Source organism: Ictidomys tridecemlineatus, chromosome 9, assembly GCF_052094955.1.
Source record: "Ictidomys tridecemlineatus isolate mIctTri1 chromosome 9, mIctTri1.hap1, whole genome shotgun sequence".
Classification (NCBI taxonomy): Eukaryota; Metazoa; Chordata; class Mammalia; order Rodentia; family Sciuridae; genus Ictidomys; species Ictidomys tridecemlineatus.
The window spans coordinates 112,736,663-112,756,258 of record NC_135485.1 but is presented as its reverse complement, the minus strand read 5'-3'; the positions used below and the strand labels follow the sequence as shown (position 1 = coordinate 112,756,258).

General features: G+C 39.5%; 2 protein-coding genes across 6 annotated transcripts in view; one reads left to right on the top strand and one right to left on the bottom strand.

Moving 5' to 3' along the window:
- Positions 1-2,160: 2,160 nt before the first annotated feature.
- Positions 2,161-4,003, bottom strand: LOC120892567 (uncharacterized). 2 transcript variants are annotated; one of them, XR_013426077.1, is made up of 2 exons: positions 3,846-4,003; positions 2,161-2,969 (listed from the first exon to the last, which is right to left on the bottom strand). XR_013426077.1 is itself a non-coding variant. In XM_078021928.1 (2 exons), exon 1 carries the CDS (start codon positions 3,821-3,823, stop codon positions 3,347-3,349), a length of 477 nt encoding a protein of 158 aa, XP_077878054.1. In that variant the 5' UTR covers positions 3,824-4,003; the 3' UTR covers positions 2,161-2,969; positions 3,243-3,346. The 2 variants fall into 2 exon arrangements, 1 of the variants encoding a protein (XP_077878054.1); XM_078021928.1 differs by having other exon boundaries at positions 3,243-4,003.
- Herc3 (HECT and RLD domain containing E3 ubiquitin protein ligase 3) overlaps positions 3,294-19,596 on the top strand; it is a 121,953-nt gene continuing 105,650 nt past the window's right edge. For 2 of the 4 annotated variants that reach the window (XM_040293092.2, XM_040293093.2), the window contains exons 1-3: positions 3,341-3,437; positions 5,762-5,822; positions 16,431-16,684. In XM_040293092.2, the coding sequence (XP_040149026.1) occupies positions 16,459-16,684 (226 nt within the window). In that variant the 5' untranslated portion in view covers positions 3,341-3,437; positions 5,762-5,822; positions 16,431-16,458. Of the gene's footprint in view, positions 3,438-5,761; positions 5,823-16,430; positions 16,685-19,596 lie in introns of all 4 variants that reach the window. The other 2 variants (XM_005337527.5, XM_013363883.4) reach the window with 2 other exon arrangements.

Here is a 19,596-nt window from a genome sequence, read left to right as displayed (position 1 = left end):
CCCTCTAGGTTCAATCCTAGTATAAAAAAAGTGTATGCGAGAGGCAGAATGTCATGATTGACCTATTTTTTCACATCAGTTTCAGCCATGATATCAGAAATCCATCTGTTCCTTTCTAAGTTTACTAAGTGAATATTTGATGTTTGTTTGCAGGACAAGCAAGATAAACAGAGTAGGAAGAAAAACAATCATCATTAAACAGTATTTGTACTCTACTGAAAATTTGCTTCAATTCAAAATAGGCTTATGCATTTTAAGAAGGGAGCTGTGAAGAATGGAACAAATCAGCACGTATTCAGGTGGAAATGCAGCAGCCCTGGGCATCATTACTTTGTCAGGGGGATTCCTCACCTGTGTAGTTATGGAGATGGACCGTATGGTCCCTCCTCTATGTCAACAGTTATAGTTAGAATTCATTATCTTTTATTTAATAGGAATGCCTTTTTGTTTTTTGGTCCTAGAGATGGAATATCAGGCTTCTCACATTGTAGGCAAGCACTCTACCACTGATTTATATCCCCACCCCTTTCTATTTAAGAATTTTAAATTTTGAGGTGGAATCTCTGCTAAATTGTCTGTGCTGGTCTTCAATTTGTGATCCTCCTGCCTCAATCTACTGAGTAGCTGGGAATACAGGTATGTGTCACCATACCTTGTAAATGTCTTTTTTTTTTTCATAAAATTTATCATGGTTAACAACTACATACTTCTTGATGAAATTAGTAGGCTAATGTTAGCCTTCCTCATCTCCTTAATGGCAATAGGGACTACGTGCCCTTTTGTTCACCAATGTATCTAACAAGGAGGGATTTTAGAGTAAATGCTCAACATGTATACAGTATGTATACATGGCAAGGGACTGGGGAAATAGTTCAGTTGGTAGAGCACTTGCCTTGCATGCACAAGGCCTTGGGTTTGATCCCCAGCAACACACACACACACACACACACACACACACACACACACCATCAGAAAACACATGGAAAGGGCTAGGTTTGCAGCTCAGTGGTAGAGTGCTGCCTAGCACATGCCAGGCATTGCGTTTCATTCTCAGCACCACATATAAAATAAGTTAAAAGTAAAATCAAGGTATTGTGTCCATCTACAACTTGGCAAGTCAGCAAGATATGTATGGAAGATGGATCTATTGAAATGGAAAGAAAAATAAATCATGCCCTCTTTAAACCAGTTTTTTTTAACATTTATTTTTTAGTTATCGGCAGACACAACATCTTTGTTTTGTATGTGGTGCTGAGGATCGAACCCGGGCCTCACGCATGCCAGGCGAGCGCGCTACCGCTTGAGCCACATCCCCAGCCCAAACCAGTTTAAATATATGCTATTAAAACCATTGATGGTGCTGGGACCATTTAAAACCATTTTGGTAAAGGGAGCGGAACTTGCTTACTGAGAAAATTGCCCTATTACAATGGTTCAAGTAGAAAAGAAAACGAGCCAGGTCCAGTGGTGCATACTGTAATCCAGCTAGTGAAGGCAGGAATTTAATTTAGTGAGACCCTGTCTCAAAAAAAAAAAAAAAAAAAAGGCCCGGGTGATTTTCAGCAGTAGGGTTCAATCCCCAATATCAAAAGCTATGGTATTGTCACCATTCTATGTGAGTATGTTCCCAGGGTTCCAGCAGTACTGTTAGGTAAGGAAGTTTATAGTACCCGAGTGTTATTTAGACATCACTCCTACCCCATACCCAGGGTCTAATCTTTGATAACCAGCCTTTTTTTGTGGGGGGACACTGGGGATTGAACCCAGCAGGACTTAACTGCTGAGCCACATTCCCAGTGGATTTTATTTTTTTATTTTGAGACAGGTTCTTGCTAAGTTGTTTAGAGACTTGCTAAATTCTTGAGGCTGACCCAATTGTAATAGACTGATCTTTTGTGGAACTTCCACACATCTGGAGCATAAGTGAAGTCTATTATTCTTGTCCCTGGGGTTTCTAAACATGGCCAATGTGAAATCAAATTTCAAAGGTTTGCATTCTTTTCTTTCTTAATAATTTTTAGTTGTAGATGGAACCAATAGCCTTATTTATTTATGTTTATGTGGTGCTGAGAATCCAACCCAGTGGCTCACACATGTGAGCTACCCCTCCCCCAAAGCTGCATTATTTTCTGAGATGATTTTAGCTGATAATTGAGATGCTACTTTTTAAAAAAATCTTTATTGTCTCAGGGGTATTTGACAGTTTGCCTTATTTCACTGAGGATTCACTTGAAGCCAACACTGTCTCATCATCAGGATACACTACTCCTCAAAACTTTTTTCTGCTTGGTCCATCTATTAGGTCCTCAGACCAGGTGATTGCAGACCTGAGGTGATTTAAGCGTCCTTTGTCCTTGATTTTTCCTGGTTCAAATGCCAGGGTTTAAAAATTCTTCCACTAGGAAAGTCATCCCTTTGGGTTAAAGCAGTAATTTCTCAGTGTTCTGCATTTCATTCTCAGTGTTCTGCATTTCACATTTAAGAAGGGCTGACACCTGAAGTCACCTCTGAGAATGTTTTCTTCAAAAGATTATCTGTGGATCAGATAAGGGCCAGGGAGAGTCTGAAAGCACTTGTGACCTTGGGGAGGAGGAGGAAGCTCTGAGAGATACAGTGCCTGAGAAAGTGAAGAAGGGCAAACTTCCGTTACTGAGTTTTAGGACACAGGGTATCTTTCAAATGACGATTTATGCTCAGGGACTCTGCTTTTCATGCTCGTTCAAGCTCTCTTTTCTTCAGCAGCACAGCTCTCCTCTCCGGTTTTCAACTCTCCAGAAGGGCGCTGGCAGCACTCTCCGCTGCAGCGGACCTCCTTCCCGCCTCTCTCACTGCGCAGCTCCAGATCCCACACGTTTCGGCTCTGCGCTTCCCGTGGTCCTCCGAAGACAAGTAAAACAGAATACTGCACTCACCCTCATTTATCACGCTCTAGCTTTTTTTCACCCTGCTCCCAAGGCTTTCGGTTATCTCTGCAAAAAAAATAAGAACCAGAACCTGAACCTAAATGAACCAACCGGCTGTCACTTCTTTCGCCTCCCCGCCAGGGAAAAACAGTCTTATTCCTGCTGAACGCTCTGTGTCTTGGAATCTGATCTCAGCACCCAAGCCCGCGGTGCTGTCCCTAGCTGGGTCGGCGGGTCCTGTCACCTCCGGCCGCCCGCGCCTCCTTCTCCGGCCTGGGCCTCTCCCCGCCTCCCGCCCGCGGCTCGCGTCGCCCCGCCCCAAGCCCGCGCTCCCGCTACCATTATTGGTGCGCGTTCAGCCCATAAGAACGTCCATTGGCCAGGTGCGAAGTCCTTCACCCAGCGCATTCCGCCGCCCGCAGGCTTGCGGGGAAACTTCCTTATTATTGTGACGCCGAAAACCGAGAAACCCCGAGCCCGGCCAGAGGGGCTGTGACAGTCGGAATCCCGAGCTGCGGTTCGGCAGCTGCCGAGGTGCGCGGGGCGGGGGCCGGGGTTCTAGGGAGGAGGGCACCGTAGAGCTGCAGCCGTGCGGCCGCCGCATCTCGCCCGGCTCGGCTGTCGGCGCGCGGATCCCAGAGGGGCGGCTGCCGCTCTTCCCGCGGCTCCGGCGGCGCGGGCGGCTGCAGGACACCTAGCGCGACGATTTGAGACCCGGGCGCGGGCGGCGGGCCGCCTCCCTGCAGTTCTCGGGGGCTTGCCTTCTTGCTAAAGAGCCCAGCTCCGGGAAAGGATAGAAAATCCTTAAAAATGGGAGCGCCCCCCTTCCCCGCCCCAGTTCGGCTGCCCGCAGCCTGCGAGGAATTGCGACGCAGAAAGTCAAAAGGAGGCCCTTTTCCTTCCTCCTCCCCTGTCCCCATTTAAATTTTGGGCTTCAGCGACCTCCTTGCCGTGAGGGGCGAGGATGTTTCCTCGCGAAATGGGAGCCGGCGAGGCCTCGGCATTTCGGGGAACCTCGGCGGCCGCAAGGAGTTGGCGCTGAGGACGTGGGGCACCGCGTCCGCGGTGACAGCGCCGGTGGGGCCGCGGCGACCGGCACCACCCACCTCGCAGTGGCCGAGTCGGGCTCGCCTGGCCCCGGTCCGCCTCTTGGGCGGAGCCGGGCTGGAGGGTGTGTGTGGACACGTGTGCGCGCTTGTGTGTATGTGTGTGCGGACACGTAAGTGCGTGGACCGGTACTGGGGTGTTGGCAGTCGGGACGGTTGGGGGCCAGTGGGACTTTGAGTCATTCGGAGTGGGCCAAACAGGACAACTAGGTGGAGAATAGCATGAGTAACCTGAAACAAATGAACCTCTTAGAGACAGTACCAGGCTGCAACTGTGCATTGATGCTGTGTATGCAGTGGGGGCTCTGGAGAATAAGTATTCGAACTTTGCTGGTGCTGTCTCTGTTTCTGGCTGTTTTTTGATTACATTTTAGATTTTAAATCAGTCCCATTAGAAAGTATCTTAAATTCTTAACTAAGCTTTCCAGGATTTTGCTTGCATTCCTCACACATGGAATGCGTTGGGAAAGAATATTCAAGCACTCTTCCATTTGTGTGTGTGTGTGTGTGTGTGTGTGTGTGTGTGTGTGTGTGCCTTCTGGCTCCACAAATAGGAAACTATTTCTAGAACCTTCATTTGATGACTTGATAACATCAAGTGAGCTGATTTTTAACTCTAGACTGGGAAGAAAGAAAAATAAAATCAGAATTAACAGATAACTTTAAGTGCAATGATAAGAGACAGGGTATCATGTTTTAATAGATTACTGTGAAGTGTTCTCGTTTTTTTTTTTTTTTGTATTTTCCTTTACTGTGGAGGAGGAGGGAGTGACATTATGAATCAGAAAAGCAAAGTAGATAAATTACATATTTCTTGATCAAAACACATGAATTACAATTTCCACAGCATTGACCCCTATCCAGGCTGGAAACCTTCTGTAGAAGGTATAATGCAGAAATCAATGTTAGAAACCTCTTTGGCAAAACTCCATTGGCTAAGACGGTCTACTAGCATCCAATTGTATTTGTTTTAGTGGGTAGTTGGGTTTTCTTTTTGAAAAATAAGCAGGGATTCTAAAATGTTCCACATGCTGTGGTTAAAGCTTTTGGTTATAGCATTTCATTCTGAAGAACACATTTAAGTTGCTTAAGATTTGGTTAGCCAATTAGAAACATTTCTAAACATAATGAGAGTAGCACCCCTAGTGGTGATACAAGATAGTTTTGCCCTCAGTTTCCGAATTAAAAGTAATCTGCAAACTGAATGGGATTTTCTATGTAAGAAGGTAGAAATAAAGTTATGACGCCTGTATGGGAAAACCATGCAGGACTTTTTCTTTTGAGAGACTTGAGGTGCCTCTTAGTCTCTTCTTTTTTGCATGATAGAGGGTATGGTAATGAGGAGGAATGAAAGGGGAAAAGTATTCATTTTCCCCCTACGGGGACAAGGTAGTTATAATGTATGTGTTATACAGAAAAAGAAAACAGACGAAATTGAATTATTTTCTAGAAATTAACCTTCATAACCTAACCTAAATGGGTTAGGCTAATTAATAATGCTATTTTTACTACTCCCTATCAAATGGCAGGAATTTTATAAGGTGGTTTCTGTGGCTCAAGTTCACATTTATGTGATGTGAACTAATATCTTCAAGGTTGGTTTGAGGTTATCTGAACCAAATTACTGTCTTGAGACACAGTATTTGGGGAATATTCAAACTCAAATCATTGAAGATATCTTATTTTCAGAAGTTTACTCCTGCTTTTGTTGAGTTCTGTACAAATGTTAATTATTATTTCTTTAACTTGCAGCTCCCCAAGGTGAGGTGGAACAGTTCGATTTCTAGTTCCAATGCCAAGCGTGTGATCTGTGGTGAGTTAATTTAATTTCTTTGAACCTCAGTTTTTCTTATCTTACAAGAGATAGTATCAAACTCAGAACTGATAAAAAGGATTAAACAAGATAATGAACGCAAAGGACTCAGGCAGATATAGCTGCCTAGAGAGTAACCTTAAAAAATCTTAATGCCTTTCTTCTTCTGTGAGACAGTGCAAACAACAAGGTAAACCCAGGAGCTGGGAGACCTGGTTTCTGGTCTCTTCTTTAACCACTTACCTCTAGAAAACCAGTTACTTGGCCCATGAAGGCATCAGCTGCCATTAAAATGAGGTTAGGAATGTAAATCTCTTGCCTAGAGATTGGACCAAATGGACTGTTAAGGCCTCTTTAATAAGCTGATCTTTTTGATGATGTAACTTCGCTCCCTTTAACTTTTACTCCATTTAGAATTAATACCTGTTGGTGGCAGGGACACATGTTTCTGTGTTAGTGAACTAGTTTTATTGTGTCACAGTTAACCTAGAGGAAGGTCTGATTAACTCTGTTGAGATTGGGTCATCTAGGTCCTAGTTGTCAATAAAAACATCAACAGTGATTTAGTTAATATGAGCTTTCTGTTATGTACAACTTTCTCTTTAAAGTTTTATTTTCAAAATTAGAGACAGGGTATGGCTTGACCTCCTTTTATTTTAGAGTATAGTACCACGTTTAAGAGTATGGATTTTGAAGTCTAGTAGAAGAGATTTGAATTCTGCTTTTGATTTAGTAAGTTTCCATTTTGACTACTTATTTTATTTATTTATTTTTAAAATAGTTTTAGTTCTAGATGGACATAATACCTTTATTTATTTTTATGTGGTCCTGAGGATCGAACCCAGTGCATCACATATGCTAGGCAAACACTCTGCCATTGAACCACAACCCCAGCCTTGGCTACTTATTTACATGTTTTTGAGTAAGTGACTTAATCTTGCTGATCCTGGGTGTTCCAAAGTGGTTATGTGAATTTTTACTCTTACCAGCAGTGTGTAAGAATTCTGGCTGTTTTCTGTGTTTTGATTTGACAATGGGCAGAATAAACAATCTATATAAAATTTTTAGCACAGATCCAGGCACATAGTAGTATTGCTGTCATGGTATATGTTATTTTTCTTTATTCAGAAATTATTTATTAATCCCTTACTGTGTGCTAGACACTAGTCTAACCTCTAGGGATAGAGAAAGGAACAAAAGAGGCTCAGTTCTTCCTTTTGGAGCTTTCACGGATAGCTAGAATTCCATCTCAATTTTAGCATGCTGGTGATTTTTTTTTCTTTCTTTTTTTAGCTAAGGATCACACCTCGGGCCTTCTTGAGTGCTAGGCAAGCATTTTGCTACTGAGCTACACTACCAGCCCATGCTGGTGATATTGGTCCACACCATTTAATGATAATTTCAGTTGTAAAAGGCATTCTATTTTTAGATCTGCTAAAATGTGGTGAGGGGTCAGTGCATTTCAGATGGAGGAAATACATTATTATTTTTTGTTACTGCATAGAGAGATTGTGGGAATTTGATTTTCTCAGATTGGCATTCAGTTCACTAGGTACTTGTCAAGCTTCTACTGTCCTCCTGCAGTCTGAGAACAGGAGATATAGAGGTGAATAAACCCCACCCCACAAGCTTCCCATCTGCAAGGAGAGGGTATTGATGGAGAAAATGCAAGAAGTAGTGTTACTGTTTCAACAATACTTTTCATTTTTTTATTTTGAAGTATTTGTAATCATAAAATAATATATATGAAATATGCCTTAAGGAAAAAAAAAAAGACAGAAACAGAATATCAGCCTTGCTTTTGGAGCTCCTCTTTTTGTGCTCCTTCCAGATTGTTCCCTCCATCCCTGCTGCCTCCATGATCATTGCTTTGTATTTTGTATTTATTTTTTTCCATAGTTTTGGCATCATTAATGTATTTTTTGCCAAATAATGTTTGTTATACTTATATTTAAGCTTTGTAAAATACTCTGAATTCAGTGACTGTTTTTAAAATTTAAAAATATTGATGCTTATAAATGGAGGGAATTTAATTTTTACTCATGTACAGTATTTTTTCTCTATATATACTGCAGTTTGTTTTTTTTTATTGATGGTGATTTGGGTCTTTTAAATTTTTTCTATTTTAAATATGTTGAAATCAACATTCTCATATACATATATCTTGGTGCATATGTTCATGAGTTTTTCATTGCATGATATGGTAAGATAGCCACTTTCCATATGTGGGCACTTAACTTTAGAATTAAAAATAATTAAAATTAAATATTATTAAAATTTTAGTTCTTCAGTTGTATTAGCCACATTTCAAGTGCTCAGTAACCACATCTGGCTACTGACAACCATAGAGGACTATACACACACACACACACACACACACACACACACACACACACACATATGCATACATACACACACACACACACACACACAAATAAATAAATAAATAAATTACCAGTTTTACTCATCTTTGGAGCTCCACCTCTCAGGAAGTACAGGAGCACCATAAGTTCTTAATAATTTGGATGGATTGGTTGTATGCCCACCAGTAAAATTACTATGCCATGTGGTATTCACATCTCCATCTTTACTAGATAATGCCTACTTGTTTTCCAAAGTTGTAATGACAGTTTGCACTCTCACCTGCTGTGCATAAGAGTTCTAGCTGTTTATATCCTTGAGTTGCTGTTGTCAGACTTTACCATTGTTGCTAGGCTGTTTCAGTGTCTTTGAAGGCAGCCTATGGCTTACCCAGAATTCGAAGGGATCATTCTAGCTTCACAAAGCCCAACGCTATGTAGTGAAGAAGGTACAACCTATAAAGGGATGATCATGGGAAAGGCAGGATTGTTTGTGTTGGTTGAAAGGGTCAGAGGATCAAAGTCCAGCTAAGGTGAAGGAGAGGGAGGAAACAGCAGGGAGTGGATTCACATTGTGGAAAAATTCTGTTTGCCTTTTATGTCACTTCTGCTGCTGGGAGTAAACAAAAAAAAATTAAAAAAAAATTTTAATTACAGATGGACACAATGCCTTTATTTTGTATATTTATTTATATGTGATGCCGAGGACTGAACTTAGTACTTCACACATGCTAGGCAAGCACACCACAACTGAGCCACAATATCAGCCCTTGGGAGTGAAATTTGTGACAATAAAGCATGTTGTTAGAATGAATCTTTTTTTGTAACTGGAGTTAATTCTGCATTGGCATTTTAGCTTCAGATTTATTTAAAGTTTAGATTTGGGGAGTACCTATAAAGTCCTGAAGACTTGGACATTGTCTTTTCCTGCAGTTGAAAAAAATCCCCTCCACACCTACCACCATTGAGGTATTTGCTTCTAAGCTTATTTGAAAGGAAGCTTATTTCTATTTTAAAAGAGATTAGAAGTCCTGCCTGAATGTTATTTAGGTTTCAGTGCCTTTCAAACAAAGGAATAAGAAATAGCTAGACTGTCATGTGCATATACTGATTATAAGAAAATGTTTAGGAGTTGAAGGTTCTCTTGTAGTATTCAACTTAGTAGGACTGGTAAAAAACTAGAACTACCTCCCTATTTTTGCCCTCTTCAGAATTAAAAAGAAAATACATGCAAAAAACTTTCTCCTAGCAACCTCAAATCCCCTTCGTGAAAATTATGGCAGATGGTGGAAAAGCTGTGGTGCAGATTTGGTGGAACATAGTTAATGCTAATTACTGTGAGGGAGAAAGGAGTCATATCCTCACCTTCTTTTGGGAACTGCCCTATCTGCTGAGATCTCAAAGCAGAGCACTAGGAGAGCAAGAGTAATAGTGATTACAATAGCTGACATTTATTGGTCACTTACTACTACGTATCAAGCACCATACAAAGCGCTTTTTAAAAGTATGCATTTTCACATTATTTCCCACCCCATTCCCTGTTATGCTTTTCTTCATTTTAGAGAAAGGGAACAGGCTTGCCCCAGGTTTTCAAGCTAGCATGTTAATTTGGGGCTTGAGCTTTAGTCCTTTTGGCCGTTAAACGTATCTTGAATCTTTTGTCAAGAATAGATGAGGATGGGCTGGGGATAGAACTCAGTTGGTAGAGTGCTTGCTTCCAATGCACATGGCCCTGGGTTCAATCCCCAGCACCCCCAATAAATAGATGAGGAAAAGGATGAGAGAAATACCAAGTGTGATGTAAAGGGAAAGTCATCCTTCAAAAGTCATCTTTCATTTTGTTTTGTAATGGGAGAATAAGAGGCAGGAAATGGGGGCTGGGACTGAGGTGGTTTGGAACAGCTGTGAGGAGTATAGTCCTATTAGAGTATAATCCTAAGAAATCTGGGGAAGATTTCATAATTGTGTATTTTGAAAGAAAATAAAAGACTCTAGGAGCAAGGGAGAGAATAGTGAATATGGGAAAGTAGATAAGAGAGACCAGGAGGTCAAGAATGCCCAGTGATATATATCCTTGTTGAACTTAAATCTTTAAATTTATGGACACCAGCAGCTACCAGATTTGTTTTGATTACAAGTGAAGGAAAGTCAATTTTTTTGCAAACTTAAGCAACAAAGGTGGTTTATTTGACTCTTTCTCTCTCTCTCTCTCTCTCCCCCCCCCACACACACACACAGTTGCTTCTTATTATTTGCAGTTGTTATGTTCCATAAAGTTATTATGAACACCGCCTTAGTGATACAGGGCCATTGCTTCTTGACAGATACAGGGGTAAATTTTTGCTGCAAACCTCTGGTCACAACATTTTTGTCAACAATTAAAACATTACCTTGCTTTCTATGTGCCTTAGTCTAGGCACCTTTTTCAGTATATGTTATTTACAAAATTGTATATTTCTTTAATAAAAAACTATTTGAGAAAGGTTTAACTTCTTCCTGACCCTGTATAAGTGACAATAAATCTTTTTTAGCCTTTAGTTCATATCAGTGGTGTTTGCTCTGCTTTTTTTGTTTTTTATTGGCTCTGATCCATGAGTTCACAGATACAGCTGCTTTTCCATTTTTTCTTTAGCTTTTCTATAATTTCATCATGCCCTGTAGATGTTACTTTGGCACTTTCCTGAATGTCCTCATGTACATGTGGGCAGATTTCCCCTTCCTTTTTTGGATGTACCCATTACTTATTCATTAACATTGAGCTCACAGCCAATGCTATAATTCATGCATGAAGGAAATTTATCTAACACACATTTTCTCTTTAAGGCATATCAGCCTTCTTGCACCTAGGAACATTAGAGAACACTGTACTTGGGGTCCATTTTTTTAATTTAAAAATCAGCAAAACAGAAACACAGAAATAATTTTAAAAATGCAGCACTATTTAAATAGTCTACAAAAATATTTGTTTTATATTGTGAGAGTTGGAACAAGAGGGCAAGATTGCCTTGTTCACCTTTAGCCAGGAATGGGTGTGTAGGGTGATTCAAATTTTTAGCTTCTCTGTGCATGTCTGTGAATGACTGAAAAAGCACTCTAAATATTGGTTTTGGGGTTATAAATAAATTTCATTGAATACGCAAATTCACGAGTATGGAATCCATCAATAATGAAAATCAGTTAGACTTAAAGTAAATAAAGATGATGGTGCCTGGTACCAGGCAGGAGGAGGATTGAAGTTTGAATCATAAAGGAATTCTTTCTCTTATCTGAATGTCTGTGAATGGTAGCATGATAATCTCCATGTGATGAGGAAGGTACTGGTTGTAGGCTACCACTAGTAGCCTCAGTTATCCTTCAGAGGCAAAAGGTAGTCTCTTGCTAGAGCTTCATAGAATGTAATATGGGGAGGACTATAGTTCAGCTGGCAGTATGAAGCTATTCCTGTACCAATTGCTATGGCATTCTTTTATTGGTTTGACATGGCCCATGGCTGTGTCCTAAAAATGGCAATCTCTGGTTGGTTGGATATGGGTTGTGTGCTAAGGCATAGGAGTGGCTTTTCTGATTGGCTTGGTCAGGGTTATGCCCCTCCCTGTTCAACAGGGGAGTGTTTGACACTAAAGAGAGACTTGAGAGATATGAACAGAAAAAAACTAGTAGATAATATACATATGAGGAATTTTTTAAAAACTAACTTTGATTGTTTAGAAAGAGGAACCATATTAAGATGCAGCTTTCTTTTAAATGCATTTCAGTTTAGTCATAGGGTACAAAGTTTCAGTTAGACAGGAAGAATGTTTTTGAGAGTATTGTTCAGCACCGTGACTAACTAATACAAGTATTGTGTACAGTCAGCTCTTTTTATCTGTGTGTTCTACATTTACAAATTAAACCAATAGTGAATAGAAAAGACTTAAAAAAGAATTGTGTCTGAACTGAACATGTACAGACTTTTTCCTTCTTGTAATAATTCCCTAAATAAAACAAGTAATTTATGTAGCATTTACATTGTATTAGGCGTAAGTAATCTAGAGATGATTTAAAGTATATTGGCGGATTGCTTTGGTTATATACAAATATTATATAATTTTTTGTAAGAGACTTGAGGATCTGTGGATTTTGGTATCCTGGAGGTATAGTACTAGAACCAATCCCTCACAGATACTAAGGGATAACTTTATTTCAAAATTGCTGAGAAATTAAAATTCTAATGTTCTTACCACAAAAATGGTAAGTATGTGAGATGATGGTTGTGTTAAGTAGCTTGATTAACCATTCCACAACATATATATGCGTATGTACACATATGCATATGTATACGTGTATATACATCCAAATATCACATTGATTATACCCACTAAATATAACAATTACTTTTCAATCAAAAGCTCAGAAAATGCATTTTAGTTAGGGCCTTTTACAGTCTGTATATCTCTACTTTTATTGGTTGCTGCCATTTTTGTTCAGTATAAATATGCCACTGTGGACATTATTTGCAGGTCTTTGTGTACACATACAGTCAGGGCTTCTTGGTATCATAGTTTTAGACATATTGTTTATACTTGGTTTAATCTTATAGCTGCCTAATCTCATATCTATAAATTTCACATCTGATGAATTTCACTCATAGAGGGCAAATTTATTTTCAAGTTTTTAAGACATTCTGGGTTGTATACTGACTACAGCTTGGTCATTCCACAAATATTTGTGTTGGGGTATTGTAGGTGATATATAAATCTACTGGGTGACAGTGTAGCCCTGTGGATAAATGTGGACATTTATTTGCATCAGGCTTAGATTTACAGGCTCCTTCCAGCCAAGTGACCTTGCGCATGCTTCTTAATCTCTCTGAGCCTTGCTTTTTCTGAAAATGATGCTAAAAATAGTACTAATGGGTGCAGGGTTTTTGTGAAGATGAAGTGAGATAATGACATAAATTGCTGATTAGCACAATGATTGATGTAAAGTATTCTGTGATGTTGCTTATATAATTATTTGTAGGAGAGATAAGACAAACTCATGAAACATTAAGAACGAAGAAAGAAATTAGTGTGGATAACAGCAGTTGAGCAAGTGGGGAAAATTAAATTGTGAATAGATTATGTGATCTTATCCTTACACTACCACCCTGACAGTTTTATATTTTAACTTTCTTCCCTTCTCTTTAATTTTTTCAATTCACCCAAAGAAAAATGTTTAAGCTTAACACTTTTTTAGTCTAGAGTCTAGACAAGAAATTGAAATGTTGGGAAGAAACAGAATTTTCTGGTTAAGACACAAATTGAGATTCAGCTTTTATACTTTTATACTTGTGCCTTTTCCTATCTTTTCTGTAAACCTCAAGAGTTTAAGAGTAAGTTAGATTGTTGTAATACAGTTGTGAAATTAGGTTGTACATACAAATTAATGTCATCAAGTTAAGGACAAAGTACTATATTTGTTGTTAAGGGTGGAAAGAATTAACTTCATTTGCATTTTAATTAATTTGTATACATTTGGGAATAGTTGTATGTTGGGAGAAGGAGTTTTCCATTTTAAAAGCTGAGTTTGTATAAGAAAAATCAGTTAGGGTTCTCCCTTTGTATCTTTAAATTCATAAAAATTAGAGAAAATTCTCTCCTGTAGATTGGATGATTAATGCAGTTTGGCATGTACTCCCTGGGTCCTGTAGTTCAAAGTAAGACTTCACCTTTCCTTTAGAATCCATCCTCTTTCATTGGCAAAGAATTAGCTAAGACACCCTGGAAGTTGCAGTCTTGCCTTGAAATGATGGTGCTTTGACCTGTAGAACCTAAAACTGTGATTCTCAATTTGGGGCAAATAGCAGTTTGAAGAAGTCTAGTTTAAAAAAAATGATATTTAATATCATAGTTAAAATTTATATTTGGAAACAAATATAATTGGAATCCTTAAGACCAGTCCTCTGCACTGTTTCATTTTACCCAAATGAAGTGATTGGAGCCCAGGACCGTGATGATTAGAGGTTTAGTGTACCCCCAGATTGCTAAGAATTCCTGAGGGGAAGAAGGATGTTTAAGTTATCCTATCATGACTCACCCAAAGCTCTTGCTTTTCATGCAATCATCAGTGTTTATGAGGGACTCTAGGGGCTTTTCCTCAAGATTCTTTTGATTTTACCCAGGCTAATAAAATACAGTTATTTCAGGGTATTCTTTCTTCACAACAGAAAATTTGGGATTCTAGAAAGTAATTATAGGACAAACAACAACTTCATACTATGTTAGACATCACTGTTCTCAAAATTCATTTGTTCTTCCCTGTATTAGAGAATCTAGAGCTTACTGATCATGTTCCAAATTTGTAGCCATATTACAGGTTTCAATCACTTCCTCTTAATTTGGTATCTGAAAAAGGATCTTCTATTATTTTATGACATACTTAAGATTCTCCCCTTTCTTTACAACAAGAGGAGTCTGTTAGATGTTTTCTGGAACAAAGACTAACCTACTTGAGATTTCCAACTTTAGCAATAGAAAGAAGAACTTTGAAGTTATAGTACTTAAAAAGAAATTCTAATAAAAGCATTAGACAAAATTTTCCCTCCTCTTAAGTCTTTGTAAGCAGGAGGAGGCAATAGAAATTTGATATTCTTCCTCTTATTCATAGTAAACTCTTGGGATCCCTTGCTCTCTCTGTTCTAGGAGAATGCTTTTATCAAGCATTTTGTTCCTATTATTTTTGTAATGATAATTCCAGTAATTAAATTCAATAATGCTTTGGCTGGTATGGAGTCACAAAGGGCAGGGTATATATAGCAAGATAAAGGAGATTTAAAAAAAATGTAAACCTCTTTAATGAGATAATTTGTATATTATAAAATTTGCCAATTTAAAGTGTAAAATTCAGTCTTTTAAAAATGTATTCACCAAGATGTATAAGGCATCCTCACAATCTGGATTTAGAACATTCCATCACCTACCAAAAGAAACAGGAACTTTTTCTTTCCCCTTTCTCTCACCAGCCCTAGGCAGCCACTAATCTGCTTTCTGTCTTTATATAGACTTATCTTTTCTGTATATTTTGTGTAAATGTAATCACATGATATGTGGTCTTTTGTAGTTTCTTTCATTTGGCATAATATTTTGTGGCTTATCTGTGTTCTGGCCAAATATTCCATTGAAAGTATATACCACATTTTGTTAATTCTTTCATCACTTGTTGGACATGTGACTTTTTTTTTTTTACCTTTTGATATTATGAATAATGCTGCCATGAATATATGTATACAAGTTTTTTTGTGGATGTATTTTTGGGGTTCTTTTGGGTATATACTTAGAGGTGAAATTGTTAGATCATATGGTAACTCCATGTTTTAACCTTTTGAGTCCTGTTTTTGAAAGCAGGTGCCACTCTATATTCCTATCAGCAGTGTAGGAGGGCTCCAATCTCTCTACATCTTCATCAGCACTACTTATCATTCCAGTGGGTGTGAACTGATTGATATGAGATTTTATTTTATTTTTTTGTATGAACAGGAAGCATACATTTTAAAGGTCATGAAACTTTAAGCTAGTGTCTGAGTAGTAGATCAGTCAAAATTGACTACCTGCGTAAGAGAAGAAATCTGTGTTATACTGTGGTTTATAATGAAGGAGATTAAAATCTGGTGGCAAGTTAAGTTATAAAGGTATAAAGAGAGCTGCCAGTTAAGGCAGTGTAGTAGCCCTGTTAGAAGGATGCAGTTTGATGGTCACCAGAACAGACATAGTCTCTTGAGCAGGAAGTGAAGCTTGACTCAGATGTGATTGATGGTAAGAGGGACAAGGAGACAACATTTTTTTCCCATTTCTCATTTTCCTTTCAAGTGGTGCAATACTACTAACCAAGGAAATAACAGGATTATGTAAAGAAGGTAATTGGTTTAAATATAATTTTAAAATATTAAGCAGAAAATTTAAATAAAAGGCTCATTGGAAAATTGTATAAAGTGGTGTCACGATAGTAATTTAAAAACTGTTGCTACCTTAATGGTTTGCAAAGAGCGTTTCAGCCAGTCTCTGGTACTGAGCATCCTCAACAGTGACCTGCAAACTACAGTCTGTGTTCATGAATTCATTTAAACAAGCAAAACTTGTTTAATATGTTTTATTTTAAGATGTAAAATATCTGAAGACTATCACAGGAGGAGGGTTTTTTTTTTAAAATGGTTACATATATTACCTAAATTAATTTTCTCTGACCTGTTCTCTTTTAATCTTAATTTTTTTTTTTTAAACAAAACTTCTAGGCTACATGATTCCCTAAGGATAAGAACAATGTTATGCTGGGGATATTGGTCTCTGGGCCAACCAGGTATCGGCACCAACCTGCAAGGAATTGTGGCTGAGCCACAGGTGTGTAGATTCATATCAGACAGAAGTGTCAAGGAAGTGGCCTGTGGAGGAAACCACTCAGTGTTCCTGCTGGAGGATGGAGAGGTGTACACATGTGGCTTGAACACCAAGGGGCAGCTGGGCCATGAGAGGGAAGGAAACAAGCCAGGTGAGTGCACCTTGTTTGCCTTGATTATCAGGAATGGAAAGGGAAAGCAGGAGGCTGGCTGCAGCTTTCCTGACCAGGCGTTTATTTTTCAGGAAGTCTCTTGCTGTTTTGACCATTGCAGGATTCCCTGCAGTTTACAACTGTTGTGTCTAATTCAAGCCTTCTGATAGAAAAATAGACTTGTTCTTTTTCATCTTGTTACATAACATGTGACATCAGTTACCAGGGAAGGGGAGGTGACTAATGGGTTGATTTCTCACCACCCCCCTCCACCAGTAATTAAATGCTGAGACATTATGAAGGTTTTGTGGACAGGTAATCTCCAATGAATATCTGAAGTTTTTCTCCTGACCTTTGTAAAACATTTGGTGCGGAGTACTGTGCTGGGTCTTGTGAGTAGAAAGATGAGTGAGATACAGTGATGAGGTGGCTCCAGTGATCTCCCGTGGCAAGTGCTGTCATGGAAGTCTGAATGCGGTGAGGTGACATGCTGGGGCGGAGGGAGATTCATTCTGCCTTCAGGGGTTGAGTGGGAAGTATGAGTAGGACTCTGTGTGTGTGCAAGAGGGAGGGAGAGAGAGAGAGGAGAAGGAGGGAGAGAGGGGTGAAGGGGACAGGGGGAGGGGGGAGAAAGAATGTTCAGGAACACCAATTTATTGCACTGAGTATGCCCAGTAGTGTGACTACAGAAGTGTAGTACTGGGTCAGAGTGTGTCTAATAGTGTGCTGAGACTGGTGTTAGAGGGTAACTGGAGAAAAGAAGCTAGAAAGCTAGGGAGCTATCTAATTTCCTCAAATTTTAGTGCTTTCCATTTTTTTTTTTTTTGTGACAGGTGCTATGCTTATTTAAGTCTATTGGTTTGAATTTTTTTCCTCTTTATTTTTAAAGAATCTAAGTTTGACTTTCAGTATATGTAAAGCATGGATTTATGAGATACTTTTAGTAGTGATGATATTTGAATGAGTCTTCTTTTGGTGAGAAGTAATACGTGGTCAGATTTAAGACCCTACCTATTTGCCACATTAGCATGGCCCTTACCTGCTGCTTTGTTACCTGCTATCCTTTTCATGTAACACCGATCAAATCTAGACACTAAGGCTTCATTAAAGAATAGCATGGCTGTTTTTACCACACAGCGTTACTCATATGTGTTCATTTAGGCAAGTAAACTTGGGTGAGATAGTTTTCTCCTGTGACACTGTTTCCTATTTTTCTCATTGGCTCTCATGATAAGTGGCTGGGCTCCCTAGTTTCCCTGCTCAAATGTCAGTATAATCTTTACTTTCTATATTGCTCATTGGAAAAAGGGCTGCAGGGTTAGTGTTAAGAAAAATTATGAAGCATGTGAGGTGTTCTTCATAGGCTTCCACTTCCTCATTTTCTGCCCCCAGGTTCCCTACCTAAGACAGCCTTCCAGGCTTGTTCACCAAGAAGTAATACTCAATGTCCTAGCCTGGACTTTCCTAGCCTGTGGGCCCCAAACTCGGGATTTCAAGGAGGGGGGGTTGCTGAATCACCTATAGACTAATTCTCTTGTATGTACAGTGCACCTAATACTACAGGTTTGTTTTCAGTGATCCTGCTGTTTACTAAAATAAAATCCAGTTGAAAGTGCCACTGATTCCTAAGTCAATACATCCTATTCATCATGTGTTTACTAATTAGGGCAATATAAATAGAATATACAGCTAACATGAAAGTGGCAGGGAGGTATTTGACTTTCAAATGGTCTTATTGGAAAAGATTAAAAACCAAGGTCTTTTTTTCCCCTCTGCCTATTACAACTCACTCTCCTGCTCTGTTTCCCAGGTGAGAGCCAGATTCTAACAGAGGGGTTAATGGCAGGTCACAGCTCAAGAACCTGCTCTTTCCTGGGGTGACATCTACATTCAGGGAGTACTTGGAGACACTTTAGGCCCACTTCACTCCAGTGATTCTTGAAGGACTTGTGTTCACCCTGACCAGACTCTGAAGGGAGTATTTTGGGAACTGAGAGATCTTTCTAGTACTCCTGGAGATAACAGATTTAGGATGAACTTCAGTCAGGTAACATAACGGAGGCATTACTCTCTCTGACCTAAAATGAGGATTATAATAGAGGGAGCTAATCTGTGTCAGCATCTAATGCAGTGTCTGGTGCTTTTTTTTTTTACCTCATGCCTTCCAAATCACGCCACTGAGACGTTTTCACCACCTGGCAGAAAGCCCAGTGCTGTCTCTGAAGTTACAGGGAAGGATGCCTGGGCTGGGAGTTTGAAAACTGAGTTCTTTGTCCACCAGGAAGTAATATCTTAGTCCTGGGCAAGTTTCTTTCTATTTCTGAGTGTGAGTTCCTATTATTCCTGTAAAAGAAAGAGACTTCTGGTTTTAATATTGTAGTTCTTAATGAGGTAGATTCAAATGGTAAAGAAGACTTTACAAAGTTTCCTGCAGCCTATGAAGGCTGTCCTCCTCACCTCTTATCCTCCTCATCCTTTGTTTTCCATAGCCCTGCCTTCTGGCAGGCAGCCTCACTGCAGAGCAAGAGGCTCCAACGTGCCTCACTACACACCTTTGTCTTAAAACCTAGGGAGAGAAGATTCACCTGGAGTAGCAAGTGGGAAAGGAAACAGCAAAGTTCTGTTAGAGGCACCATGGAGAATACATGTGTGTGCAATCTGACATTTCTCTACTAGAGCCTCCTGACATAGCTCTGTGGCACTAGTAGTAAGCAGTTGGGCTCCTAAATATGAGTCCTGTGGAGCAGCCACTATGGCTGCTGCACACTGAGTCGGGCCAGCAGCTTGTCATCATGCAGCCACTTACCGTAGTAGTCAGGGCTGAGTGATGGCATGGAACCCGAGCTAGAGGGGTGCTAAGGTTTTCTGATTTGGCCACAGAATCCAGACTGTGATCTAACTTTGGAGTAAGC

What these genes read in the sequence shown, in the direction of transcription:
- LOC120892567 (XM_078021928.1), bottom strand. Translation starts at nt 3,823, where the DNA reads ATGGGGACAGGGGAGGAGGAAGGAAAAGGGCCTCCTTTTGACTTTCTG.